Source organism: Convolutriloba macropyga, chromosome 1, assembly GCF_964194025.1.
Source record: "Convolutriloba macropyga chromosome 1, txConMacr16.3, whole genome shotgun sequence".
Lineage (NCBI taxonomy): Eukaryota > Metazoa > Xenacoelomorpha > Acoela > Convolutidae > Convolutriloba > Convolutriloba macropyga.
In genome coordinates this window covers 666,367-689,015 of record NC_134468.1, presented here as the reverse complement: position 1 = coordinate 689,015, position 22,649 = coordinate 666,367, and the positions used below count along the sequence as shown (strand labels likewise).

Here is a 22,649-nt window from a genome sequence, read left to right as displayed (position 1 = left end):
CGAAATTGTATAGACCTAAATTACATCCATTTATCTTTGGTGGCTGCTATCTACGATGAAGAGGGTCGTAACAAAATCAAAGCAAGCGATGGAGTTGGAGTTATCTTTGTTAACAACGCAATGCACAGCCTCTTTTCACAAGTTGAACTTTACTTGAACGGCTCCCTGATATCTGACAGCAACAACACATATCCTCATCGGGCCTTGATAGAAACGGAGCTCACAACAAATCAAGACAGCAAATCAACGTGGGCTGCCTGCCAGGGTTACGCGTATAACCCGGATCCCGACGATAAGCGAAGAACAACTGAGTGGTACGCAAACAGACTTAAGCAAACTCTCGCAGCAGACTATCGGATGCATTTTTATGGCACTCTCTACGTTGATTTTTTCACTTGCGAAAGGCTTCTTTTGCCCGAAGTCAATATGCGGATCAAACTCTGTCGTTCCAGTAGCGAATTCAGTCTCATGGGCCTGGGAGATGACGCCAAAAAGAAATTCACGGCAGTTGTCGAGAAGGCGTCCATTTTTGTGCGCAAAGTCACTCTAACCGAGTCTGTAAAACTTTCAATAGAAAGGGCATTATTGAAGGCACCTGCTCGATATCCTTACATAGAGAGCCTTTGCAAAAGCTTCATCATACAATCAGGACAGAATAGTTTTGTTGAAGAATCTATTTTTGGCACCGAACCTATTCGAAGGCTAACTGTTTGCATGATAGCCAACTCAAAATTCAGAGGCTCCCTACCAACAGATCCCTTTCATTACATCAAATTTGGATTAACGCGCCTAGAAATCAGTCGCGGTAACGGGCTCCCAATTGCCGGCACACCTGTTGACACTCGAAACAATACACGACTATATCATAACACGCTAACAGCTCTGGGCTTCAAAAACGGAGGGAACGGGATTGAACTTGATGATTTTGATGACCATTTTATGCTAACATTTGATTTGACATCCTCACAAGAGGCATCGAAGAGCCTGACACTTTTTCCCGAACTTACAGGTGCACCAATAACGTTGAAACTTTCATTCAATCCAGCATTTCCCGAAGCAGTTGAACTTTATCTAATTGGTGAAAAATTTAGCCAAGTTTTTGTTAACAGTGCCCGTGACGTCTGCAAGAATCAATTATTTTTTAATGGATAATTATTCAATTGCTAATGTTGTTAGTAAAATTAAAGAGCTAAAGTTTGTTTTTCGAGGAGTCTGGTCTTCTGATAATTTTCCGATTGCGCCCCGAAACCGATCCTCTTTTCAAGTAATAAACACATCCAGAGCAAACACACTTGGAACACACTGGATTTTACTTATTGCAATGCCATCTAAGCTGGCGTTATCTAACATGTCTGGCAGAGGCAAAATCGGAAAAACACAGTCAAAGAGAAGAAAAATACAGATGCTCAATATTATAATTTGGAACAGTTTGAATATACCTTTATGCTTTTTTGATTACTTACATTCTCGAATACAAAGGTTGTACAGTGATACTAATGTGTTCATTTCGCACGAAATGACCTCGCAACCCTCTGTTCAATCTCCATCTTCTAATTTATGTGGTCTGTACTGTATATGTAGCAACGCTTTTTTTCCGAAACTTTGGTCAATGTCCAATGAAGAGGAGTGAAACGCACAGGGATATTGAAAGCTTTACTTCTGGTTTTCGTGCAAAATGTTTTGATATTCTTAAACAAGTTTGTCAAGTCAGTGAGATTAGTTTAATTCAATTTTTCAACTGCAAGTCTAATAGTAACTACAAATTGCGTGTTGAATGATTTGTACGATGTTTCATTTATTGTAGTGATGAAATGTATTGGAAAATTCTATATCTTTCATTGGTTACAGGGTACCAAATGCTGTCCATCTATAGGATACAATTGAATAGTTTTAAGACTGTTTTTTTTTCAAAAATAAAAGTTTAAGGAAATATGAAGGCAAGTCTGAGTTTGACGAAACCCACAAGTAATCAGAAACAAGGATAAAATTGGATAAACTGGCTATTCATCGTCGGTTGTGCCTGATTCCATAATTTCATCATCATCATCATCATCATCATCATCATCATCATCGTCATCATCATCATTCTGATCATCATCATCATCATTCTGATCATCATCATCAACTTCCATCGCCTCGTCGTCAATGAAGGGATTCTTTTGGTTAAGTTTTTTTCTCTTCGGATAAATTAAACGGCTGCCCAGCTCATTAAGATGAACGATATCACTACTTCTGCTGTTCTCCTGATCACTCCACTGCCGCTGATTGTAGCCGGGATCCGGTGGTTCTAAAATCAGAACAAAGATCCAGGCTAAACAGGGAATATGAACACCCGTGTTGCAAAACTTGATGGCTTTTAATTAGCACACTTACCGTAAACATTTTGTCGAAGGTGTTGTAGATGTGAAGAACTCAATAAAGAGCGGCCATGCACGGAGATCTCTGATAGGTTGTCCGAGGAATCGTAGCTCTCACTACCAGCGCTTCCATTGTCAGCATCGGAACTTGACGATGACGTGTCGTCTCCATCGTTGGCAAAGACTTTATTATCCTTGTCGCCCCGGTTCTGCTCGAGCCAGAAATGTCCGTGAGGCAGGGTTGTAATTCCATCGCTCAAGATGAAACGTTTATCATCAAAGCAATTAAGGGCTCTTTTGTTTGTCATAGAGATCTGGATCTGGTGGTTTTCTGCGTGTATCCGCATCATAGGTGCCCGTTGACTTGTCTTCTCAAAAAGACAACTGCGGTATTTATCGTGATGGAGACTTTTTTTGACACTTTGTTGAACGCCTTTCGCACTCTGCTTCACTCCATCCACATATTTAATGCTGTACATCTTTGATCTCAGCAAAACGCATTCTTCTAAAACTTGCCCATTCAATTCGTCTGTCATTGTAAGTGGAACTTTTTTGTTCGATGGATCGTACAAGACATGGTCCGATGGATAATCCGAAAGATCAAGTAGATGCTTAAATTCCGCCATATCTTTGTAGAGATCATTTGTTTCTATTCGATAAAGTAAAGAGTCGGTGTCCTTGTAAACAACTAGTATTCGATTACCGTATCTCGGTCTCATTTGATCGTAGTGGAAACCATAAAGTGTCAATTTGGATAGATCTAAAATTGCTGCACCGACAGGAGTTGGTTTGTCCCATGTTATTACTGGCTGTGACATGAAAACTGAGCACAAGTCGTCACTAATAATATGGAACGACTTGAAATTCGGTTTTGATGTCAACTGCTCGGCTTTCCTCTCTGTTGCAACAAAGTTAATTTGCCTACGGTTGCGTTTGTTCTCCATTGTCTTTCCAAAACACGCGTTGGACATTAGCTTGTAAAAGTTTTTCTCAAATGTTGTCTTAGCTTGCTTCCTCATAACTGTGTTCTTTTCAATGTAGGAACGAAGCCATTCAGATTGTTTGAAGCGAAGAGCTCGATGTATTTTCTTTATGATGAGACCGTGTCGCACGTAGAACTTCAGATTGTTGATATGACAAACATAGTGGCTCTTATCAAAGAGCGTTTCAACCAACTTCGCAACCTGCTCAGATCGAGACCTGTTCAGATTTAGTTGTGAGCTGTAAGATGACAACCAATCGGTTTGAATACTAAGTTTTTCAGGTGCTAGAGGGAGGTCCTGATGTGGGATATGCATGGATGCTGGATATTCTAAGTCCACTTCAACAAAGTAAGCATAGTCGTCATCTTCCCGGTATTCTAACAGATCACTCTCAGAAATGGAATCAACCCAAGTATATTCACATAGAGGCAGGGATTTCATCATTATTCCAGCATAGAGAGACGTAACGTCGAAGAAAGCTCCAAAGACCGTTGTCTCATCTTCATTAAAAGTTTTCAAGTATTTGTTGTTTGCTTTAAAATACCGCAAAGAGCCGACACCGTTCAAACCGCCTCTTATTGCTTTTTCACAAAACAAAAGTTTGTCAATGTCATCGAGTAGCTCAATTTTTACTTTTGTTGTGATGAGCATTGCGTCCCAACTGAGATTGGGCGCACTATAGAAATGAGCAGGATCTAGTTGGTACACTTTCATGCAAACATCTCTGAATTTTTCAAAAACGTCAGCGAGAACAAAAACATCAATTTTGAGGTAGGCATCGTGATAGTCTCCAAAGTTTTTGCAGTCCAATAAATCGTAAACCTGCACCGCTTCGTTATATTGCTGCTCTGAAATATCAATTTTCCCGGTAAGGGTGTTTTTCCACTCACTGCCAAATGCAGGAAATGGGGCGTTGAATTTTTCTTGGCTGTCAAGAAAGCTATATGGGAAGTACGCTTTTTTTGAAATTTTTCTAAATCCTTGTCATTGAGATGCTGAAACCCAGAGCGTAGTATTCGAAGATCTTGCTCTTCAAGAGTTTTACTGAGCGCGTCAAGGCTGGAGGCCATAAAATTCATGCTGTCGAGAAAACGTAGTTCATGTTTAATCGTTTTCTCTTTACCACATTTGTCAAAATACGTCCGAATTGGAACCTTGATGGAAAAGGAAATAAACGTTTCTTCGGTGCGAGCTATCGCCGAAAGTTCTTCTTTGTCTTCGAGTTTCAGATGTTTTATTATGTGATGTGAGTCGTAACGGGAAAGGTTGTGGAAAAAAATAGGAACAAAAGAACCTGCTGTAACTTTCAAGTTACATTTTGAATGCGCTACACCAATAACTTTTCCCGTTAAATGACAATGATGCACAACTTTGATCTCAACGTCATCATCTAGAGAGAATTCGCTTTCACATATGCAACACGGCTCTACCCAGTTGTCAATCATTAACTGTCTCGCAACTTCAGTCATTTGTAATTTTCGGTGTCGTTGTCGCTCAACCGCTGTCCACCTCAACCAATGCCTCATTGTGTCCAAAAACTGTTTAATGCAATTTTCTCCTCTGTAAAACATTTCGTGTGCAACTTTACCATCTCTTACGTCGACGAGAACGGCTCCAAAACTGCAAGGATGTTGTTGTTCAATTACATGCGTAGCGGCAGCGCCACTATTGAGATCACCGTGCTGGTAATTAGAAACTACATCTTCGCAGTCATCTGTTCTAACATTGAACGCCTCGAGATCAGCGTAAGGGCATTTTGTTGTTTTGTGCCAGCTTGTAAACTCAGTGATGGCGCCTTTAGGTGGCATCTCAATCATTAAGGGTTGCTGGTTTAGGCAAAGCTGTCGGTGCTGTTGCATTTTTGTTCGCGCAACACTCTGAAGACACCGCTCACAAAATTTTCTGAGATTATTTTTCGAATTAGCTGTTCTGTCAGAACGCAGAAGTGTCTTCAAAAGCCTATCTAGATTTTTTATTAAACAAAAGTGAGATTTTTTGTCGTCATTCAAAAGCAAAAGATTGATTGGTTTTCCTCCCCCTTTAATCTTTGTGAGATATGCTGGGTAAATGGTACGGGGTTCTTCAAAAGCGTAAACGTTAATTTTCACGTTATTATCTTTTTCAAAACGCGGTATTTGGCTGAGGGGCATTGGCAGACGCTCTTTGTTGAACCTCAACTTTTTCAAATGACGAGTGTATTTTTTCGGACGTTCCTGATTGTTACTTACTGGAAACAGGGCTGCCAAGACGCAGTAGATGAAACACAGACCATCTGCAAAATTTTTGATATTAAGAACCGTCCTTCGGACAGGTTGAAGCAACCTTGGCGTGGGAATAAAGCTACCTGGGCGCAGTGGTCGATAATTGCATAGCTTTATGTCAATAAGTTGAAGTCTCCTAATGACCCATCCGCTCCCAGCTGTGCAAAAGATATTGATTTGCGTCAAAACCTGATCAACATGCTGATAGTATTGATCAGAGTCCAAATGAGATGAGACATTCTCCATGTTACTATTAAAAAACAGGAAGTTTTGTCACCTTTAAGCGGCTTTTCGAATTCGATTTGAAGACAGAGTGAGAATTTCATTGAGTCAGAGGTCATCTTTGACTTCAAAAATTCGCAAAATGCGCTTTCATTTGTCACCAAAAACTCGAAAGGATCATAATTATCTTCGTCGTTGATAGCAAATCGAAACGTGCGGAAAAATCCTCTCACCGACCTCTTTTCGGTGTGCAAATGACTTATTCCCAATGTCCTTGACTCGCTCGCTGTTTGTTGTCTGACATTATGATTAACATGCGAATGTTCCGTCAATGCGTTTTGTGTTCCGAAAAAGGTCTGACAGCTCGAGCATTTCAGGTATCGTTCAAATTTATGCTGTGTTTTTAGGTGCCGCACTAAGTTACGAGCTAAGGAAAATACGCTCGTACAATGCCCGCAACAAAAATGAGTTATTGGTTCGTTGGGATGCTGTTGACGTTTATGAATAGTGAGTTTATACCGACTGGTAAATGATTTGTTACAACTTGTGCATTTGTTTGTCATATTGTGACTGAAGGTGGCCTGAAACAACCACACATTTTTGAATTGAAGATATAAACATTTCGCACTTTCGATGGAGTTTTTTTGGACTATACAACAAACATGTAAAATACTGCCACCACTAGAATTTAGTCTATCATGGCTCAACGTCCGGTGTGGACCTGAATTCTGAGCTAAGAGCAGTCACTGTCATTTCTCACAAGTAAATGACAACAGCCAGAGGACTTCTAAATTCATTGGATGGACTCGTGCCGAGACACCAGGACACATTCATCTCGAAAATCAAAAAGGGCTACAGAATACATCGCGCTTAGCCTGGCTGCTCCCTAAGCAAAATGTTGTTCGAGCCTGATTAACGAAATGGATGTCTCCCTGCCACTACTTTGAAATTGATGCTCAAAATGCTTGTCACAGGGAATTTGGCCCTAACTGAAGTTGAACATCAATCCTATCTGAAAGCGGCGGTCTTTGAAACGTTTTTGTCTTTTTTCACCTTTACATCTTCCCTGTTTTTCGTATTGACCGTTCTTTATTTCATACGTACCGTATCAAAACCTTTCAAGGCGAGAAATTGTATCGCTCAACTTTTCTTTGATAGATTCTTCTAGTCTTTTCTTTGATATATATTCGTTCAAAATGGCTGTACTTGGGCTTTCTTGCCACAATCTGTTATTTCAGATAAAGTTACTGGGTTGTCCGAGCGTGAACAAAGCCCTGTTTTATAGATAGTGTCATTAGATGAAACAAATGTGGAGAAATTTATTCACCTCAAAAATTTTCCCTGAATGTTATATCGTTTTCCCAAAGTATCTAGCATTTATTAGTTGAAAATCTTAGTTTTCCAGGCGTGAACGACATTATAAATTAGTAGATAATGTCATCTGCGTTTACAAAGCGAACTGATAAGCAGTTTAAATTGTGCTCGGACCAGGCAAATCAAAATCTGCTTCAAAACTAAATTAAACCTTAAGTTGGACTTCGCTAATCTATAATTGCTACAATGAGCGAGAACAGTGAAAATCCTGAGGATCGATTACTCTACTCTTTCGAAAGTATATTTCTCTCTCGCGCACTGTTTGTGAAACGAGAGTCAGTGGATGGCTCTTACTTGATAGAAGTTCACAAGGGATCGGGAAAGGACAAGAAACTTCATCAGGGCCTGGTGTTGCAAAGCCCAACATACGAGAGGCTGATGGACACGTTCTCTCTATACCGTCAGCTCATTCATGTGATTGCCCACGGAGAACTGGATTATTCATCTCTGCATGTGGTGAAGTTTGCGGCCTGCGCAAGGATGAATGAAGATGCAAACGAATGTACAATTATTCAGGACGTACAAGGTGAGAATAAAGCTTCTTTTTATTAAAACTCTGCGCAAAAAATCTCCAAACTGTGATTTCAAATTGTTTGTCCTGCCTCCCTGCATAGCTGATACATAGTGGATATCATTTACAAGCCTCAACAAAAATGAATCAAGTTTTGTTTTGTTTCAGTGAACTCAAAGGAATATGCTCGCTTAAACTTTGTGGTCTTCAACCCCGAAGAAAACAGGAGGAGCACATATTTTCAGTTCAAAATCTTTACAGAAGTCAACGGGAGATTCTGGGATATGAGACAGGCGACGCTGACCACTAGGGAGTTCTTTGGCCTCATTCTCTATCACTGGGATCAAAAGAGGTCGAATTTCATCAGAAGTTTACCTGAATCAAGCTCAAGTGGAAATGGTGAGCAGGAATACAAGATCCCCAAGAAAAGGCGCATAACAGAGCGCGAAGAGAGCCCAGAAAATTAATATCTCCAAGGCCATGTACCACAAAGACAATTGACAGAACAGTTTTGTTCATTTTACCGTTAAACAATGTTGTTGCTGCTTAATATTTGCGTATTATTCTGCAATTCATTACTTTAATGCGTCAATAAAGTCTTTGAATCGTTTCTTTATAGCTCTTTGATTTAAGCTATAATGCAGCAAAAGCCCTTTCTGATTTGAGAAATAGCAAATTTGCGATCAGATTGAAAGAAACAAAATCTGAAACATATTTCACTTTGTTGCGTCTATTCTATGTTAAAGTACAATTTATAGCAAAGCAAAAAAAAGGCGTGGCCATCTGTACTACACAGGGGGACGTTCCAGAGACTCCGAGACGGTTCTTGTCTCCAGGCGGGCAACCCCGGCAGCCCGCTGTTTCTAACCCGAGGCGGAACGTTAGAACTTAACTTTGGTGTAGTAGCAGCATGGGAAGCGCACCCCAACCGGTTAATGGGGCCGGCGGAACCCTGACACCGCCGTGACTTAGCGAACTAAGTCCTACTTGCCACTCTGAACACGTATAAAGCAAGAAAGGGTGTTGAGAAAGCGTAAAAATTTGATTATATCGGGTATTGAAAATGTTTATTAGAATCAGAGTTTTGACACAAAATTAATTTAAGTTGACTGTTTTTCTCGGTGTTCCGCTTACAGCTCAATAGCTTGGGTAATACTGCACTTGAATTGCTCAATTGGGCTTAGAAAAGACTAAATTATAAAGCTCATAAGTCGCAAAACTCAATAGATTATCTTGCGTTGAAGAAAATACTATATTGATGTTTGTGTTAGAAATTCACAAAGGGGGGTTAATTATCCGCTATCGAAAAGCTAGCTAGTTAGCTAGGTTCTTATTAGTAGCGAGCAAACTTTGTATTGTAGAATTCGGTCATTGTAGAATACAATTAAATTCAAAATTGCTCATTTTCGAGAGTTAAGAAGGGGGCCACTTTCGCAGCCCCCCAAATGAGAAGAAACTCTAGAGTCGAAGGTGCTTCCAGACAGCCCGGAAGCTCCTCAAACCTAAGAGGACCAAGATACAAATGTCCCCGCAGAAGGACAGCAGAGACATTTGTTGAAAATTTCAAATTTCGGTCAAAAATTTATCAAAAAACCATCGATTTTATGAATCTAGGTGAAATGCCATTTTTTCTCAAAAACTTGTGATAGAAATGATTTCGAGCCTTTTAATTTGCTATTTAGTGCTACCAATTGCAATAGAATGCTTTTGGTTTGATTTGAAACGATTTTGATAGTTTTCGCCGATTTGCATAATTTATGCGTATTATACGCGTACCATACATGTATTATATATGTATATTTGAAATGAGTCAAAAAGTGGGCGACAGACCCCCTCATTTCTTACTACTGACCTCTTCACCTTGAACATTACCAGCTGTTCCTAATTACTATACATTACAAACGAAGCTACTGTTAAAGTCCAATGTTCGAAAACAGAAGTCAACAATCAAAAACGGAGGTAAATGCTCGAACAGAAAGAAGTCAAAATTCAAGTCATGAACAAACTTGCTTTCTGCCAAAAAAACATTTAGAATCTCAATACTCCTCTTCGAGTCGTCAAAAGACACACACGTTTACAATAATTTCTATGAACTTCGTTCAAGAGCAATCAGACGCCGGTAACTGGATGAATGTAAATTTCATTTCAGAAATATTCTATAAAACGTTGTCAAAAGGCATCGACCTTTTCAACTCAAAAAGGCAGCGTCCCAAACTAAGACAGTAGGAAGAATCTAGGAAGGACTCGAAGCTGAACTTGACACAAGCAGCAAAAATTTACTCGCCTACAACACTAATTAAAAGCTACAATATATTCGATTGAAAATCTGACTGCAACATATCGTGTTATACCCGTTTAGTAGAACCTAAACTGTTTTCGCTACAAAAAATCAATAGAAACCAAGAAATATGACAAAAAACGTCCAGCATTCACCGAGAAAGTCCGAAAACGAAAACTTAATGCCCATAAGTTAATCACCCCAGAAGCCATTGAAAATTTGAAGAAATTGGGCAAAACGCGTTTTTGGATGTTTCCGGATATAGTGTTGCAAAAACTTGTAAAAAGATCGAAAACACGAATAGCAACGATCAAGCGCAGAAATAAACATAGCTGGCAAATAGTCAGAAAATAGCCTCAATAGCTTCATAGATCTGTAGTCTCAAAAAGAAGGTGAAAAAGACAGACCAAAAAAAACTTATTCTTTTCATTAAGGGCTGAAACGTTAAAAATTGATTAAGAATCTGTATAACTTAATGCTGTTTTTATTAGCTGCTCTTAAATAACCTTCAATTGGAGTAGCAACCACTCATTTGACCTTATCTCTTTGAATTAAAGCAAAGAAAAGTCAATTTCAGAGCGAGGAAGTCATTTTTTAAAGTGAGGTAAGTCACGTGTGACCTAAAATTTAATCACGCGAATGAACAAAAAAACTAGCTCCACTAAGAATGAAAAATGACGTCATGCACGCAATTCAGTTGAAATTGCATTAACGAATGAACAAAACGCAGATTTGAAATGGTTGTGACGTCATATGGTCGTAACAAAAATCTTGACGACGAAATAAATAAAAAAACCAAGAGAAGACCAATAATAGCCTCAGCTATCGCTTCGCGGCTATTAATTAAATTGTATTACTAGTACTATATTAAATTTCAATTCTAATTTCTTTTCTTTATCTAATCAGTATAATTCTATTTTAGGAAATTTTTATCAATTCTATGGATAACTTTTCTATAAAACTCAATTTTAATATGCTTAAATTATAGCATAAGGTAAATTTGTTCGCTTTTCTCAGTCACGATCAAGATATCCAATGAAAATGTCAATTTTCATTTTTCAACAAGTTGATCTGCAAAAACAATTATCATAAAACCATTAATAATTTAAAAATAAGCATAAAACAGCAGAAAAGCTCCAGAAGACAAAACAGACCAAAAACTTTAATACAATAGATCAAAATATTTCAACAAGATTAACCAATTGGCGTCATCCAATATCCATTGAACTCTACTATCTTTCTAGAACAGAAGAAAATACTGCTGGAAAAGCCTGCAAAAAGCAATAAACAAATACATGCAGCCAAAATCCGGAAATGGTCTTTAAACTTCCAAAAAAGACTACTGAACGAGTCATTAATCGATACTTAAGGCCAAAAAACAGGAAAAACTTTGAGCATATTCTACATAAAGAGGCTCATTTGTTGCTTGTCAACACAATGAAATAGAGATACATTAAAAGTAGTTAAAATTTAGTTAAATTTTGATAGCTTGTCAAAAATGGACAGACGTGTAAACTAGACAAGTAGAAAATAGGAGAAGTAGAAAAAGGACAATTAATCACCATTTGGCCAAAAACAAAATTTATCTGAACATTAATGGCATCACAGCTAAAAAAAAAGAAAAAAGACATGTTTAAAACGACAGCCCTTTCCCCACTAATTTTTATAGAAAACCGAAAACAGAAGTGACATCACTAACAGTAATATAAATTAATGACATCAATATTAAGGTGCGACTCAGAAAAATGAAAATAACTGTTCAATAAATGTTCTTTTGGTCATCAAAATGAGATAAAAATTGGATCACCATCTGATCTGAATAATGCTTTATCAGAAGGCTGATCAGATTTGTTTTCATTAAGACTAGGAGACATGTCAACAAACATCAATTATTGGCATAAAGGGTTGGCAAAATTATCACCAAAAACTCACTTCAAAAACTCACTTCAACAGAAATCAAATTTAAAACCCCTGTAGATTATCAGGAGTTTAAAACCAATGAAGGCAATAAAAAGTCGTACTAACTCATCCCTAGAATGGCACTGCGACAAGCCAAAAAATTAGCCCATGTAAGAAAAAAGAAAATATCAAAATGCAACCTGCCAAAAATTAGCCTAGAAAAAAAAACCAAATATAATCGAAATCTTTCGTATTTTGTAAAATCAATTAGCGTCACTTACATATCTTCCATTGGCTACCAACTGAAAATTATAGTCACAACTATAAAAATCACATTTCTTTTTTAAAAAAGAAAAAGAGTTACGGAGTTATGAATTATTAACTTATTAACTGAAAACATTGTACAACTTCATTTAGACCTTCTTCATTTAGACATTGTACAACTTCTTTGAAAAAACCTAGCATGAATAAAACAACTATTAGCTTTTGCCCTAATCTCAAATATTTTCAAAGCAGCACGTCTCTGTGGGAATCATTCACGAGTGGTAAATGCTAAAAACAGAAGTCAAAGTTCGAAACACGTATGTCGAAGTTTCTTACCTCTTAAAAATGGGCATAAATGGTTTCTAGGTGCAATATTTACAGGAAACACTTGTAGAGTTTGCCGACCAAGTTCTGATCTCACTTATAATCAATTTGTCAATTTAAAAATTTAATCCGTGTGAAGTAGTAACCACTAACACCTACCTAACCACAGTTTCATAAAATACTGACATAAAAATATTGATTTCATCAAAATAAAAAAATAGATTATTATTTTAATACTTGGTCATAAGACGTTTATATACCAATTAGACTGAACAGTTTAGAACAATGTGAAATCAAAAATAATTTTCGATTTAAACTCCAAAAATATATGATGGAAAACAAAAAAGTACAAGCTTAAGTTTTGAAATTTTCTGGCTTTTCTTTTACTAAAAATCCTGGAAATCTGACAAAATTCCTGGAAAACTGATATCTAGACGAGAATGTAAAGGTCTTTAAAACTGATCACAGAGAAAAAATGCGTACAACTAAACCACTGTCAACTAACCCAACGCAGAAAGCATTGAAATTTATAGCATTTGTCGCGAAAGCCCAAAAATGAAAAACAATATAATTAATAATCATGATTTATGCCTGTTCCTAGCACTCAAACTTTAGTAGAATCTGTACAAAAACAGTGATCTGTTGCTTCTTTCGTTTTACTGATGTTCATCATTTGCTATTTTCATTGTCGTTGGGTTAGTTGAATCGAAAATCACGCTAGGGAACTTTTAGATTGACGTCAGATTGAACGGTGAAGGAGACTGCACTGCAGCAAAATCAACATTGGCAATCATGCAGAGTACATTTTAGGAAAACTAAAATATTTTCCACTGATTTAAATTTTCTCAATATTAATTTGCCGTAGATTTCACGATGTATAGAAAGGATTCAATTCATCATTCACAAATTCAGAAGTTGTTACGTAGTAGTTTAAACTAAATGAAGTATTACCTGCTGTGCACAGTTGGACGACGTTTCTGGGTCATCAAAAAGATTCTGGTCCGTTACAGGTGACGCGGCGAGACGGCGACTGTTTCTACTTCTGCTGCTTGTACTGCTCCTGTTATCCATAATATGATCAGAGCTGTTCAACTTCAGAATTGGAAGACCATTCAGGAACAGTTCAGATCGCTTTACGCCACCCACCTCCGAACCACAACTGAAAAATGAAAGCTATCCTGTTCTGCGAAGAGTGAGTGTGCAATCAACACAACCACCAAGTTCAAGTTCTACGTTACAATCAACCAAATGAAGAAAGATACATTGATTGTTCCTACACTCAGTGACTACGCTACAGACTTTCATACAGGAGTGATTTGTCTTTAAGCCAGTTGAGCCGACTGATATCTTTTGCATAGAAAAGGTGGTAATGTAAAAATCCTGGAAAATCCTAAAGATCCACAAAGCAATGTTTTTAATTTGGATTCTGGCCTTAAAATATGCAGTGATCTTGAGTCAAGCAAAATAATTGGACTATCAAAACTAGTCTCCTAAAACTCTCATTTTGCATTTTGCACCCATATGGCTCACAAACGCAGGCACAATAAACTGTGATCCCTCCTGCGCCTCCGAACAAAGAAAATCAAGAAAAAGGCATGTCAATTTTGTCCTGAAAGTTATCCACACTTATGGCGCAATCACATGAATACTGAAAAAATCAGCCGAGTAGCTTTCATAAATTCACTTACAAGTGTTATTCGAGGTTATTTTAAACCATTACTAAGGTTGAGTGAAAATTTCCTTAACAAATGTAATTTTTCAAATCGCACAATCACTTAGTTAACTGCCTGTTTTCAAAGCACTTTTTCGGTACAATTCCGATTTCCGTTTTCTTTAATATTAAGATGGGTTGCCTGAAATGAATTGAGTGGACAGGTATGGTCTGACCTAATATGAATAAAAAGATTTAAGACAGTGTAAATAGCTAATAATTCCATATAGTTACAGTATGTAGTTAATGCTTATTTCTTTAACAATAAATAAGTAACTATGAAGATATACATATGTTGCGTACTGCGCCACATTTCCCTCACAACGAGAAAATTTTAGTATCGCCAGATCGTAAAAATTTAGTTTATTTGAAAATCAATAAGTAGTTTCAATAATTGTCATCCTCCTCTAACTCGGCTTCGTCTTCCTTATCTGAACCCCTCGCTAGAGATTCTGTTAATCTTCTTGCCAAATCCTTTGATGCCGGGATTATCTCTCAGGACCCTTGTGAGCTTTCCATTGCAGCCCCTTTTCTATCGTCGATAAATACCTAGTCGGACACCTGTGTCTTCCCGGTGTCTCCTAAAACTCTCGTTTTGCATTTTGCACCCATATGGCTCACAAACGCAGGCACAATAAACTGTGATCCCTCCTGCGCCTCCGAACAAAGAAAATCAAGAAAAAGGCATGTCAATTTTGTCCTGAAAGTTATCCACACTTATGGCGCAATCACATGAATACTGAAAAAATCAGCCGAGTAGCTTTCATAAATTCACTTACAAGTGTTATTCGAGGTTATTTTAAACCATTACTAAGGTTGAGTGAAAATTTCCTTAACAAATGTAATTTTTCAAATCGCACAATCACTTAGTTAACTGCCTGTTTTCAAAGCACTTTTTCGGTACAATTCCGATTTCCGTTTTCTTTAATATTAAGATGGGTTGCCTGAAATGAATTGAGTGGACAGGTATGGTCTGACCTAATATGAATAAAAAGATTTAAGACAGTGTAAATAGCTAATAATTCCATATAGTTACAGTATGTAGTTAATGCTTATTTCTTTAACAATAAATAAGTAACTATGAAGATATACATATGTTGCGTACTGCGCCACATTTCCCTCACAACGAGAAAATTTTAGTATCGCCAGATCGTAAAATTTTAGTTTATTTGAAAATCAATAAGTAGTTTCAATAATTGTCATCCTCCTCTAACTCGGCTTCGTCTTCCTTATCTGAACCCCTCGCTAGAGATTCTGTTAATCTTCTTGCCAAATCCTTTGATGCCGGGATTATCTCTCAGGACCCTTGTGAGCTTTCCATTGCAGCCCCTTTTCTATCGTCGATAAATACCTAGTCGGACACCTGTGTCTTCCCGGTGATGCCCTCCGATACTGATAATAAACTGCTCTCTGTTTCCAAGTTATTAAGTTATTCACAGTCACTCCATAATGCTCTTCTTTCTGACCTTTGTGCTCCTCCACTTTACCCTCCCTACTTGTTGACTAGCTCCACTCTCAGTTTGTATGCTGTCCGCCTGCTGTGTATTTTTGGTCTCCTGTTCCTACCGTACTACGGTCTCTGCATCGCCAAGTATCTCAGTTTCCATTGCTTAAAAATCCTCTTGTGTGTCTACATGGTCTGCCCTCTGAGATCATGCCCTTTGGATGCTGATCTCATTGGAAATTGTAGCTTGATCCCTTCTGTCAGTTGGGGATTCGACTCCTAATTCCGCCATCCTTTTCGTTTTCTGAGTCCATTTTTCTCCTCTATCTTCTTTTGTAGGTCTCTCTTATGTTTAGCAAGTCTTTTTTGCCAATAATGGTTCAACCTCATGGTCCCTCGATGCGAGAATTTAATTCCTCTTTGATTCCTATCCCCCATCTAGATGTCTGAATTACATTTCCTTGGTTTTTTTCTTGGTTGTTCTACCGTTGTTAAATGTTCCGTGTTTTGTGACATTTTAGTTCCCTGTGATAGTAATTCAAAAACTTCCTCTATGTTATTTTAGCACAACTTTTTTGGCTAGTTAAAATTAAGTTTTTATTGAGTCACCTGGACTTTTGTCCTTAGGGCTGTGTAAAGGGTAAATCAAAAATGTTAGGGCTTTATTCTGTCGTCACCTCGCATTGACCATTTTCTGTTGTCGGAGCTCAACCTTCTCTTCCACGCACGTCTGCTGTCCCTTTTTCTCTTGTGACAGTAACGTTTTACAACCCATCGTCAAGTCATCTAAAGATCTATATTTGATATTGAGTACTGATAAGAGCTGTGTGATATGTTTGAACTGTGTGCCGTACAAATAATTTTTGAAGTGTTCTACTGACCATACTACTCCAAGAAGTTCTAGTTTGTTAATGCTGTACTTTTCCTCACATGAAATCATGAATTGGCTGAAGAAATTCGTTGGGGTCAAGTGTGCGAGAAATGACAAAAATTTAAGAGATGATTCTTCCACTTCGATTCTTCTCCTGAATGTTCAAAGCATCCTGTCATGAAAAAAGAATGTCACTCTGAAACCATTTGTCTATCTGTTCTCCTACGATTATTTATTTGCCTTACTGAGACGTGGCTTGATAAGTCAATAATTGATACGGTTATTTTCTATGGCCATTCTTACACGATTGTTCTGCGATCAGATCGTATGAGTGGTTGTCATGGAGGCACTTTGATTGCCGTAGAAAACAAATTTCTTAGCTCAACCCATATCAGATTTTCCTCAAAGTCGGAGTTTGGTTGTACAGTTATAATGAAAAGCCCTCATTTTTCTGTTGGCGTAGTTCTGTTTTATCTCTCTCCACGTGGTTCACGTTATTACTTCAATCCCATCACTGTTGAGAATCGACTTCAAACTATTTTCCGAGACTTGGAGAGTGAACTTGAATCAGAATGTGAAGCCTCAATTCAGGGGTTTGTTCTGGGTGACTTCAATTATCCGAATGTCGACTGGAGCTCTGTGTCTTCCTCAAATTCGGAAGAGCAAAATGTTCTTGAATTTCTTACTGAATGCTTATTCTTTACACAAATTGTACATCAGCCCACACATGGTGGCAACATTTTAGATATAGTTTTCTGTTCCCATCCTGAAATTTGGGATTTCTCGGTCAGTCAATCATCCTGTTCAGATCAATATTCAGTCATTTTATCTTACGAGGGTTTTACTACTCATGACAGTTCCTCAAGTGTTTTTTCCATGTGCTGTTGAAAAGTGTATCTCTAAAAAGCGCAGGAAGCGTGTTAATACTCCATTCATCTATTCTTCGGCAGCCATGCATTGCTTGAACAAATTTAATACTGCCAAGTGGGGCCGTAAGCAGAACGTTGCAGCCCTTGAAGAGGAGTTAAAGATTTTATTGAAATGGATAAGCAAGTTTTCTCAACACTATAAAAACATTCACGACAAACGAAGCCTATGCTCTGCTGAAAAATTGGATGGTAGGAACAACTTTCCCAGCAAAGTTTTTCATATAAGAAGAGAGGCGTCCAGTGATCTCGATAAAGCAAACCTGTTCAATCAATTCTTCAATTCGGTCTTTCAGACTAAAACGACAGACTCTCTGTGTATTTCTATTTTGGCAACAGAATCAAGCTATCGGAGGTCAAGTAAGAGTTCCTGACAGTTCGATCTCGGCTTGCGATGGTTTGTCTCAAACTATATTGAAAAAAGGAGCGGATTGTTTGGCGCCCATTTGTTATCTCATTTTTACTTACGTTATAAATACTTGTAAATGGCCTGAAAACTGGAAATGTGCTTTCATAACACCAATTTTGAAGAAAGGACCAGGAGCCGATAGCAGAAATTACAGACCCACCTCTACCTTTATAACAATATTAAAGATCGCCTGAATCCTAGACAACATGGGTTTCGCTCCGAACATTCAACTTTGATTCAGCTTTTAATCTTTTTGCATGAATTGTATCTAAACTTTGCTGAAAATGTAGAATAAGTTGTCGTTTATCTCGACTTCTGTAAAGCATTTGATTCAGTCGATCACCCCTATCTGCTCGTGAAGCTGAGAAACTTTGGTTTTGACGAAAATTTTGCGGTCCTTATTTCCTCTTATCTTGAAGATAAGAAATAAAGAGTTAAAATCGGTAACTTTTTGTCGGAGTGCTTACCTGTTTCTAGTGGTGTGCCGCAAGGCAGTGTTTTGGGACCTATCTTTTTTTTATTTAAATTGATGACATGCATGAAGTTCCTGAGTGTTAAAAATTCTTCTGTTTTGCCGACGATGCCAAACTTGTATGCCAAAAGGATTCTTGCGTACAACCTATATAAGACAATCTTTGTGCTCTTAGGTTATGGTCCTATTGTATTTCACTTTCTTTCAATATTCAGGAGTGTGGCTACCTACATTTCAGCAGGACATCCACCGATGCCTTGTTTATCGGAAACGACAACTATCTTGGCTCAAGCACGTCAGCGACCTGGGTGTTGAAGTATCTAGTTCACTCAAGTGGGGAGCTCATTTAAAGATCAAATTTGTAAAAACTCGCAGAGCTCTTAGTTATTTGAGGCATAGTGTTCCTTCAAACATTTCCTCTGGAGTTAAATTCAATCTATACAAAGCATCTATAGTGTTATCTCTGTGTTACTGTACGGTTACCCTGCTTGGTATCCTGATATTTGTGAACTTCGGAGGCTTGAGAATTTGAAATATCAAGGACTTCATTGGTGTTTCGTTTGTGATAACTATGGAAAATTATTACAGAAGTCTCATTCGTTGCCGATAAGTTATCATCTCAATGAACGTGATCTTCGATTTTTTCTAGCTTTCGAATTGACGAACTAGTCTCTCAATACGGAAGGAAAAGAACTGCATTAGTTTTGATGATTACTTCAAAATTGAAAAATCCGTTAACTTACGAGCGCAGAATCTGGAACGCCTGGTTCTAACTAGATCGAGAAAACGACTCACCGAAAAATCTTTTTTCTTCCGTGTTGAGAGAATAGTAGACGACGCTGCCGATCTCTTGAATATCAGTATTAACTTCTTCGTCCCGACAAACCACAATTCACAACCTGCTTCTGGACTTAACGCGATCTAAATATGATATTTGGGTAACATGCACTTGGTATCCAAAATGTAGATGTAACTTTTGCATAGCTTTCTTCTTTTACAATTAATTGTAGCTTTTTTTAAAAAAAATTTGTGTATAGCACCTGATTATAGTATTATTTGTTTTACTGTACTACCACTACTACTAGACGCGTATGCAACTGTTTTCCAAATGTCATATTTTTGTTCTAGTGCTTTATCTAATCTTTCCTCAGATGCATCGCATTTTAAACGTGTTTCCTCCAATCTATCATACTGGATATTCTCCGTGATTCCACCAATTAAATGCTGTAAAATCGTAACCAATAGGCTGAGACCACAAATATTAGAACTTTAGTCGTGAAACATTTTTTTTTAGTTAAACGGACAATTAAATAATGCAACTAGTGACAAAATAATAGCTATGAACACCGGACAACTTTTGAATACCTTTAAGTGAAAATAAAATGTGGACAGGGAACAAGCTAACAAGCAGATTAGGGTCAGTGACGGCAGTAATGAGAGACTGAGAACGGATTAATTTTGTTAAAACGGTTTACCTTGAACTCTTAGAAGTCGCAGGTATTCTATTAAAGATTGGGGATTTGTGGTGCACTGATTGAGAGTTGACGGAACCCCGGCGCATGCTGTTGTCATAAAGACTGGAGTCATAACAAATGTCATCATTATACTGTTATCATGAAAACGATTATATCATGAAAGTCGCTATAAAAGGGTTAAGCCATCTGTTCCTATTTCCTGCGAGAATTATTTACGGATATCCTAGCTCTCATGATGCCTGACAAGTGCAAATGAAAGGCCGTTGCTACGCAGCTGAAGTTCATAAACCGATGATAGCGTATTACTGAACTCAATGCATTTTAAAGGGATTTAAACACTTTTGAACAGCCAAGAGCATAGTACGGGAAATCTATTGTTGTTAAGAAGAAGACGAACCACCAAACTAAAAACCTTTCGAATTGTAAGATCTGGGCGCTATCGTTTTCCCGTGATAGGCAGCCTAATCAAAATTCAGAATCTTACAGTGGCCCTCCTGGAATGAAGAGATGAAACTGTTGCAGATGGGTAGACAGCTCTACAAAACGTTTCGATCATGTTCTAATGGACGTGTTGTGGATTTGGAGCAAGTAGATCGCTGGATTGCGGATAAAGGACTTAACTCAACAAACGTGTTAGAAATGATGCGAGAACAAGAAGAGGCGAAACCAGCCCCCGGTTTCCACACGCAGCCGTGGGACATAGAGGGACGTGAACACTATAGAGCACCGACGGTGAGCTACGCCGAACAGGATGTTGAGACGAAGACTAACCTGGACGAGATAAGTCCCAGACTGCAAGCCATTCAACAAGGCATCCACGCATTTGAAAGACAGAGACCCTATAAGATGGTAGAAGACTTCGCACAACGTGTTCATCTGTGGAGTTTATAATTGAGTTGCTTGGAGGAAGGGGAACGAGAAGACATAACCATCGACGTGATGTGCACAAAAGCTCGCGAGGAACTGAAGGAGGGTCTCGAATCAAACCACTACTATAGCTATTTCAAAAAAGTTGTCCGGGAGCTCCAGAGATTAGAAATAGAAACTGAAATCCTCGTCCCAGAATCAAAGACCCTAAGTGATGGCAGCGAGGTGGCGGTGTATCAAACATCGAACGAGTGGTTAACCCGTAGCAAAGAAAATGAGACCCAGCAAGGGAGAATACTTGAAACTGAAAAACTTGTAGAGGAAGCCGTCTCCTCTAAAGACAGTGGCAATTCCACAGCACAATCAATTCCGAGCACTGAGAGGGAAGTGGAAAAGGAGACTGATGTGACTCTCAACAATCTCGAACTGGAGGACACAGTAGAGGCAAGTGCCGAACCTGGAGCACTAGACATCGACTGGTCCAAGAGTATGGAGCTAGAAGGAAGCGAGCATGAGTTGGACTCGCTGATAGAAGACGAGTTAGAAAAGTTAACTTTTCAAACACCAGAGGAACTGGTAGCCGATTTTGCGGAGCGGGTAATTGCTTGGAGCACCAATCTTGATCTCAACGAGGCGGACATAGAGTACGCCAAGATTCAAGCACTTTGGTTCAGAACGACAGATCAGATCTACCTTCAAATGCCTAGAGACAGAAATTGGAGCCACATGCCAGGTCTAGTGGAAAACACGCAGGTGGTGGAGCGGCAGATCAATGAGAGACTGCAAGAGTCGGTTGAGTGCAACGAATTAGTGGGAACTGAATCAGCAGCAGCTAGTGCAGTCCTGGAGACTGAGGAGACCAAAAACACTGATCAGTGGGACGAACGAAATCAAAGAGGGTCTACTGAAAACACTCTGGGTGAGAGTAAAGAATCAGAAATGAATTATTTAGCTCTACCCACCAGTGAGAGGACAATAAAAACCTACCCCTTTCCTCACAGCGAAGAGCGAGTGGACGAAGTAATCACGTTGTGCACTCAAAAGTGTCCATTATTGAAAGTAGTGGCAGTAACAGACGGAGAAGAACTGAATTGCGAAAGTCTTGCCTCCCAAATTGGCACGCAAGAAGACAACCCAGACAATCACAAGACAGCTGGTCCGTCAAAGGAGAAAGGAACAAATGTGAAAGAAAGAAAAGCAAGTAGAGGATGCAGAAAACGATTTAGAGTTTGTCACCAAAAGAAAAGGAGGTCGAGCGCAAGGCAACGCTACAAGAGCCAGCCACAGAACAAAAAGAGAAACTCTGATTCCACAATAGGGAACTGCCAATTGCTGAGGTGTTGTTTCGGCAATTCTACAAAAGACCTTGCTCATTTTGACAAAACTGATGGAGATTGTATTTCCTACGGCTGCATGGAATGAGGAACTGCAAAGCTCTGCGAATTTTATGTCAGACGCTGAAGAGGACAAGGCCCGGGAAGTTCCAGACGAACTGAACGCAGACAACAAAGAAAGCTTATCTGAGGAAGCCTTGCACTCTGACTTAAGCGACAACACCGCTTCAGCAGGAGGAGAATTAGATGAAGGAAAGACAACTCAGCTGGTCCAACGCAATTTCCAGCTATCCCAAGACTCCAGACGAACGAGGGGCCTGATGAGGGGCCGCAACACAGCCAAGAACACGCTGACCTCGGCCCTCCGACCCCGGATTGCGAGGAGAGCTACTCAACAGATTGGGAGCGTCCACCCTCTTCCCCCGTTTTGATAGATGAGAGGCAAGGCAGTCAAAATCTGGAGGATGCACAACCACAGTGAACAAATTTTACGGTCAGAGAATTAATTGATGTGAACACGTCGAACGAGCAGCTAGCCGTCGAACATTTGAGTGCACATTTTGGCTTAGGCACAGACTATAAAATTGAGTTCAAATCTCAGTTGCATGCGGCTGACCATTGGCGGGAAGCGATTGGTCTGGAGGCACCAGTGGTAGCTAACAGTCAG

General features: G+C 38.9%; 2 protein-coding genes across 4 annotated transcripts in view; both read right to left on the bottom strand.

The window, feature by feature from the left end:
* LOC142354619 (rho-related BTB domain-containing protein 1-like) overlaps positions 1–22,649 on the bottom strand; it is a 71,804-nt gene that overhangs the window by 19,313 nt on the left and 29,842 nt on the right. For both annotated transcript variants that reach the window (XM_075407065.1, XM_075406991.1), the window contains exon 4: positions 13,425–13,632. In XM_075407065.1, coding sequence (XP_075263180.1) covers positions 13,425–13,632 — 208 coding nt within the window. The remainder of the gene's footprint in view (positions 1–13,424; positions 13,633–22,649) is intronic.
* Positions 1–22,649, bottom strand: part of LOC142354756 (uncharacterized) — a 128,224-nt gene that overhangs the window by 102,771 nt on the left and 2,804 nt on the right. The gene's annotated exons all lie outside the window — the stretch shown is intronic.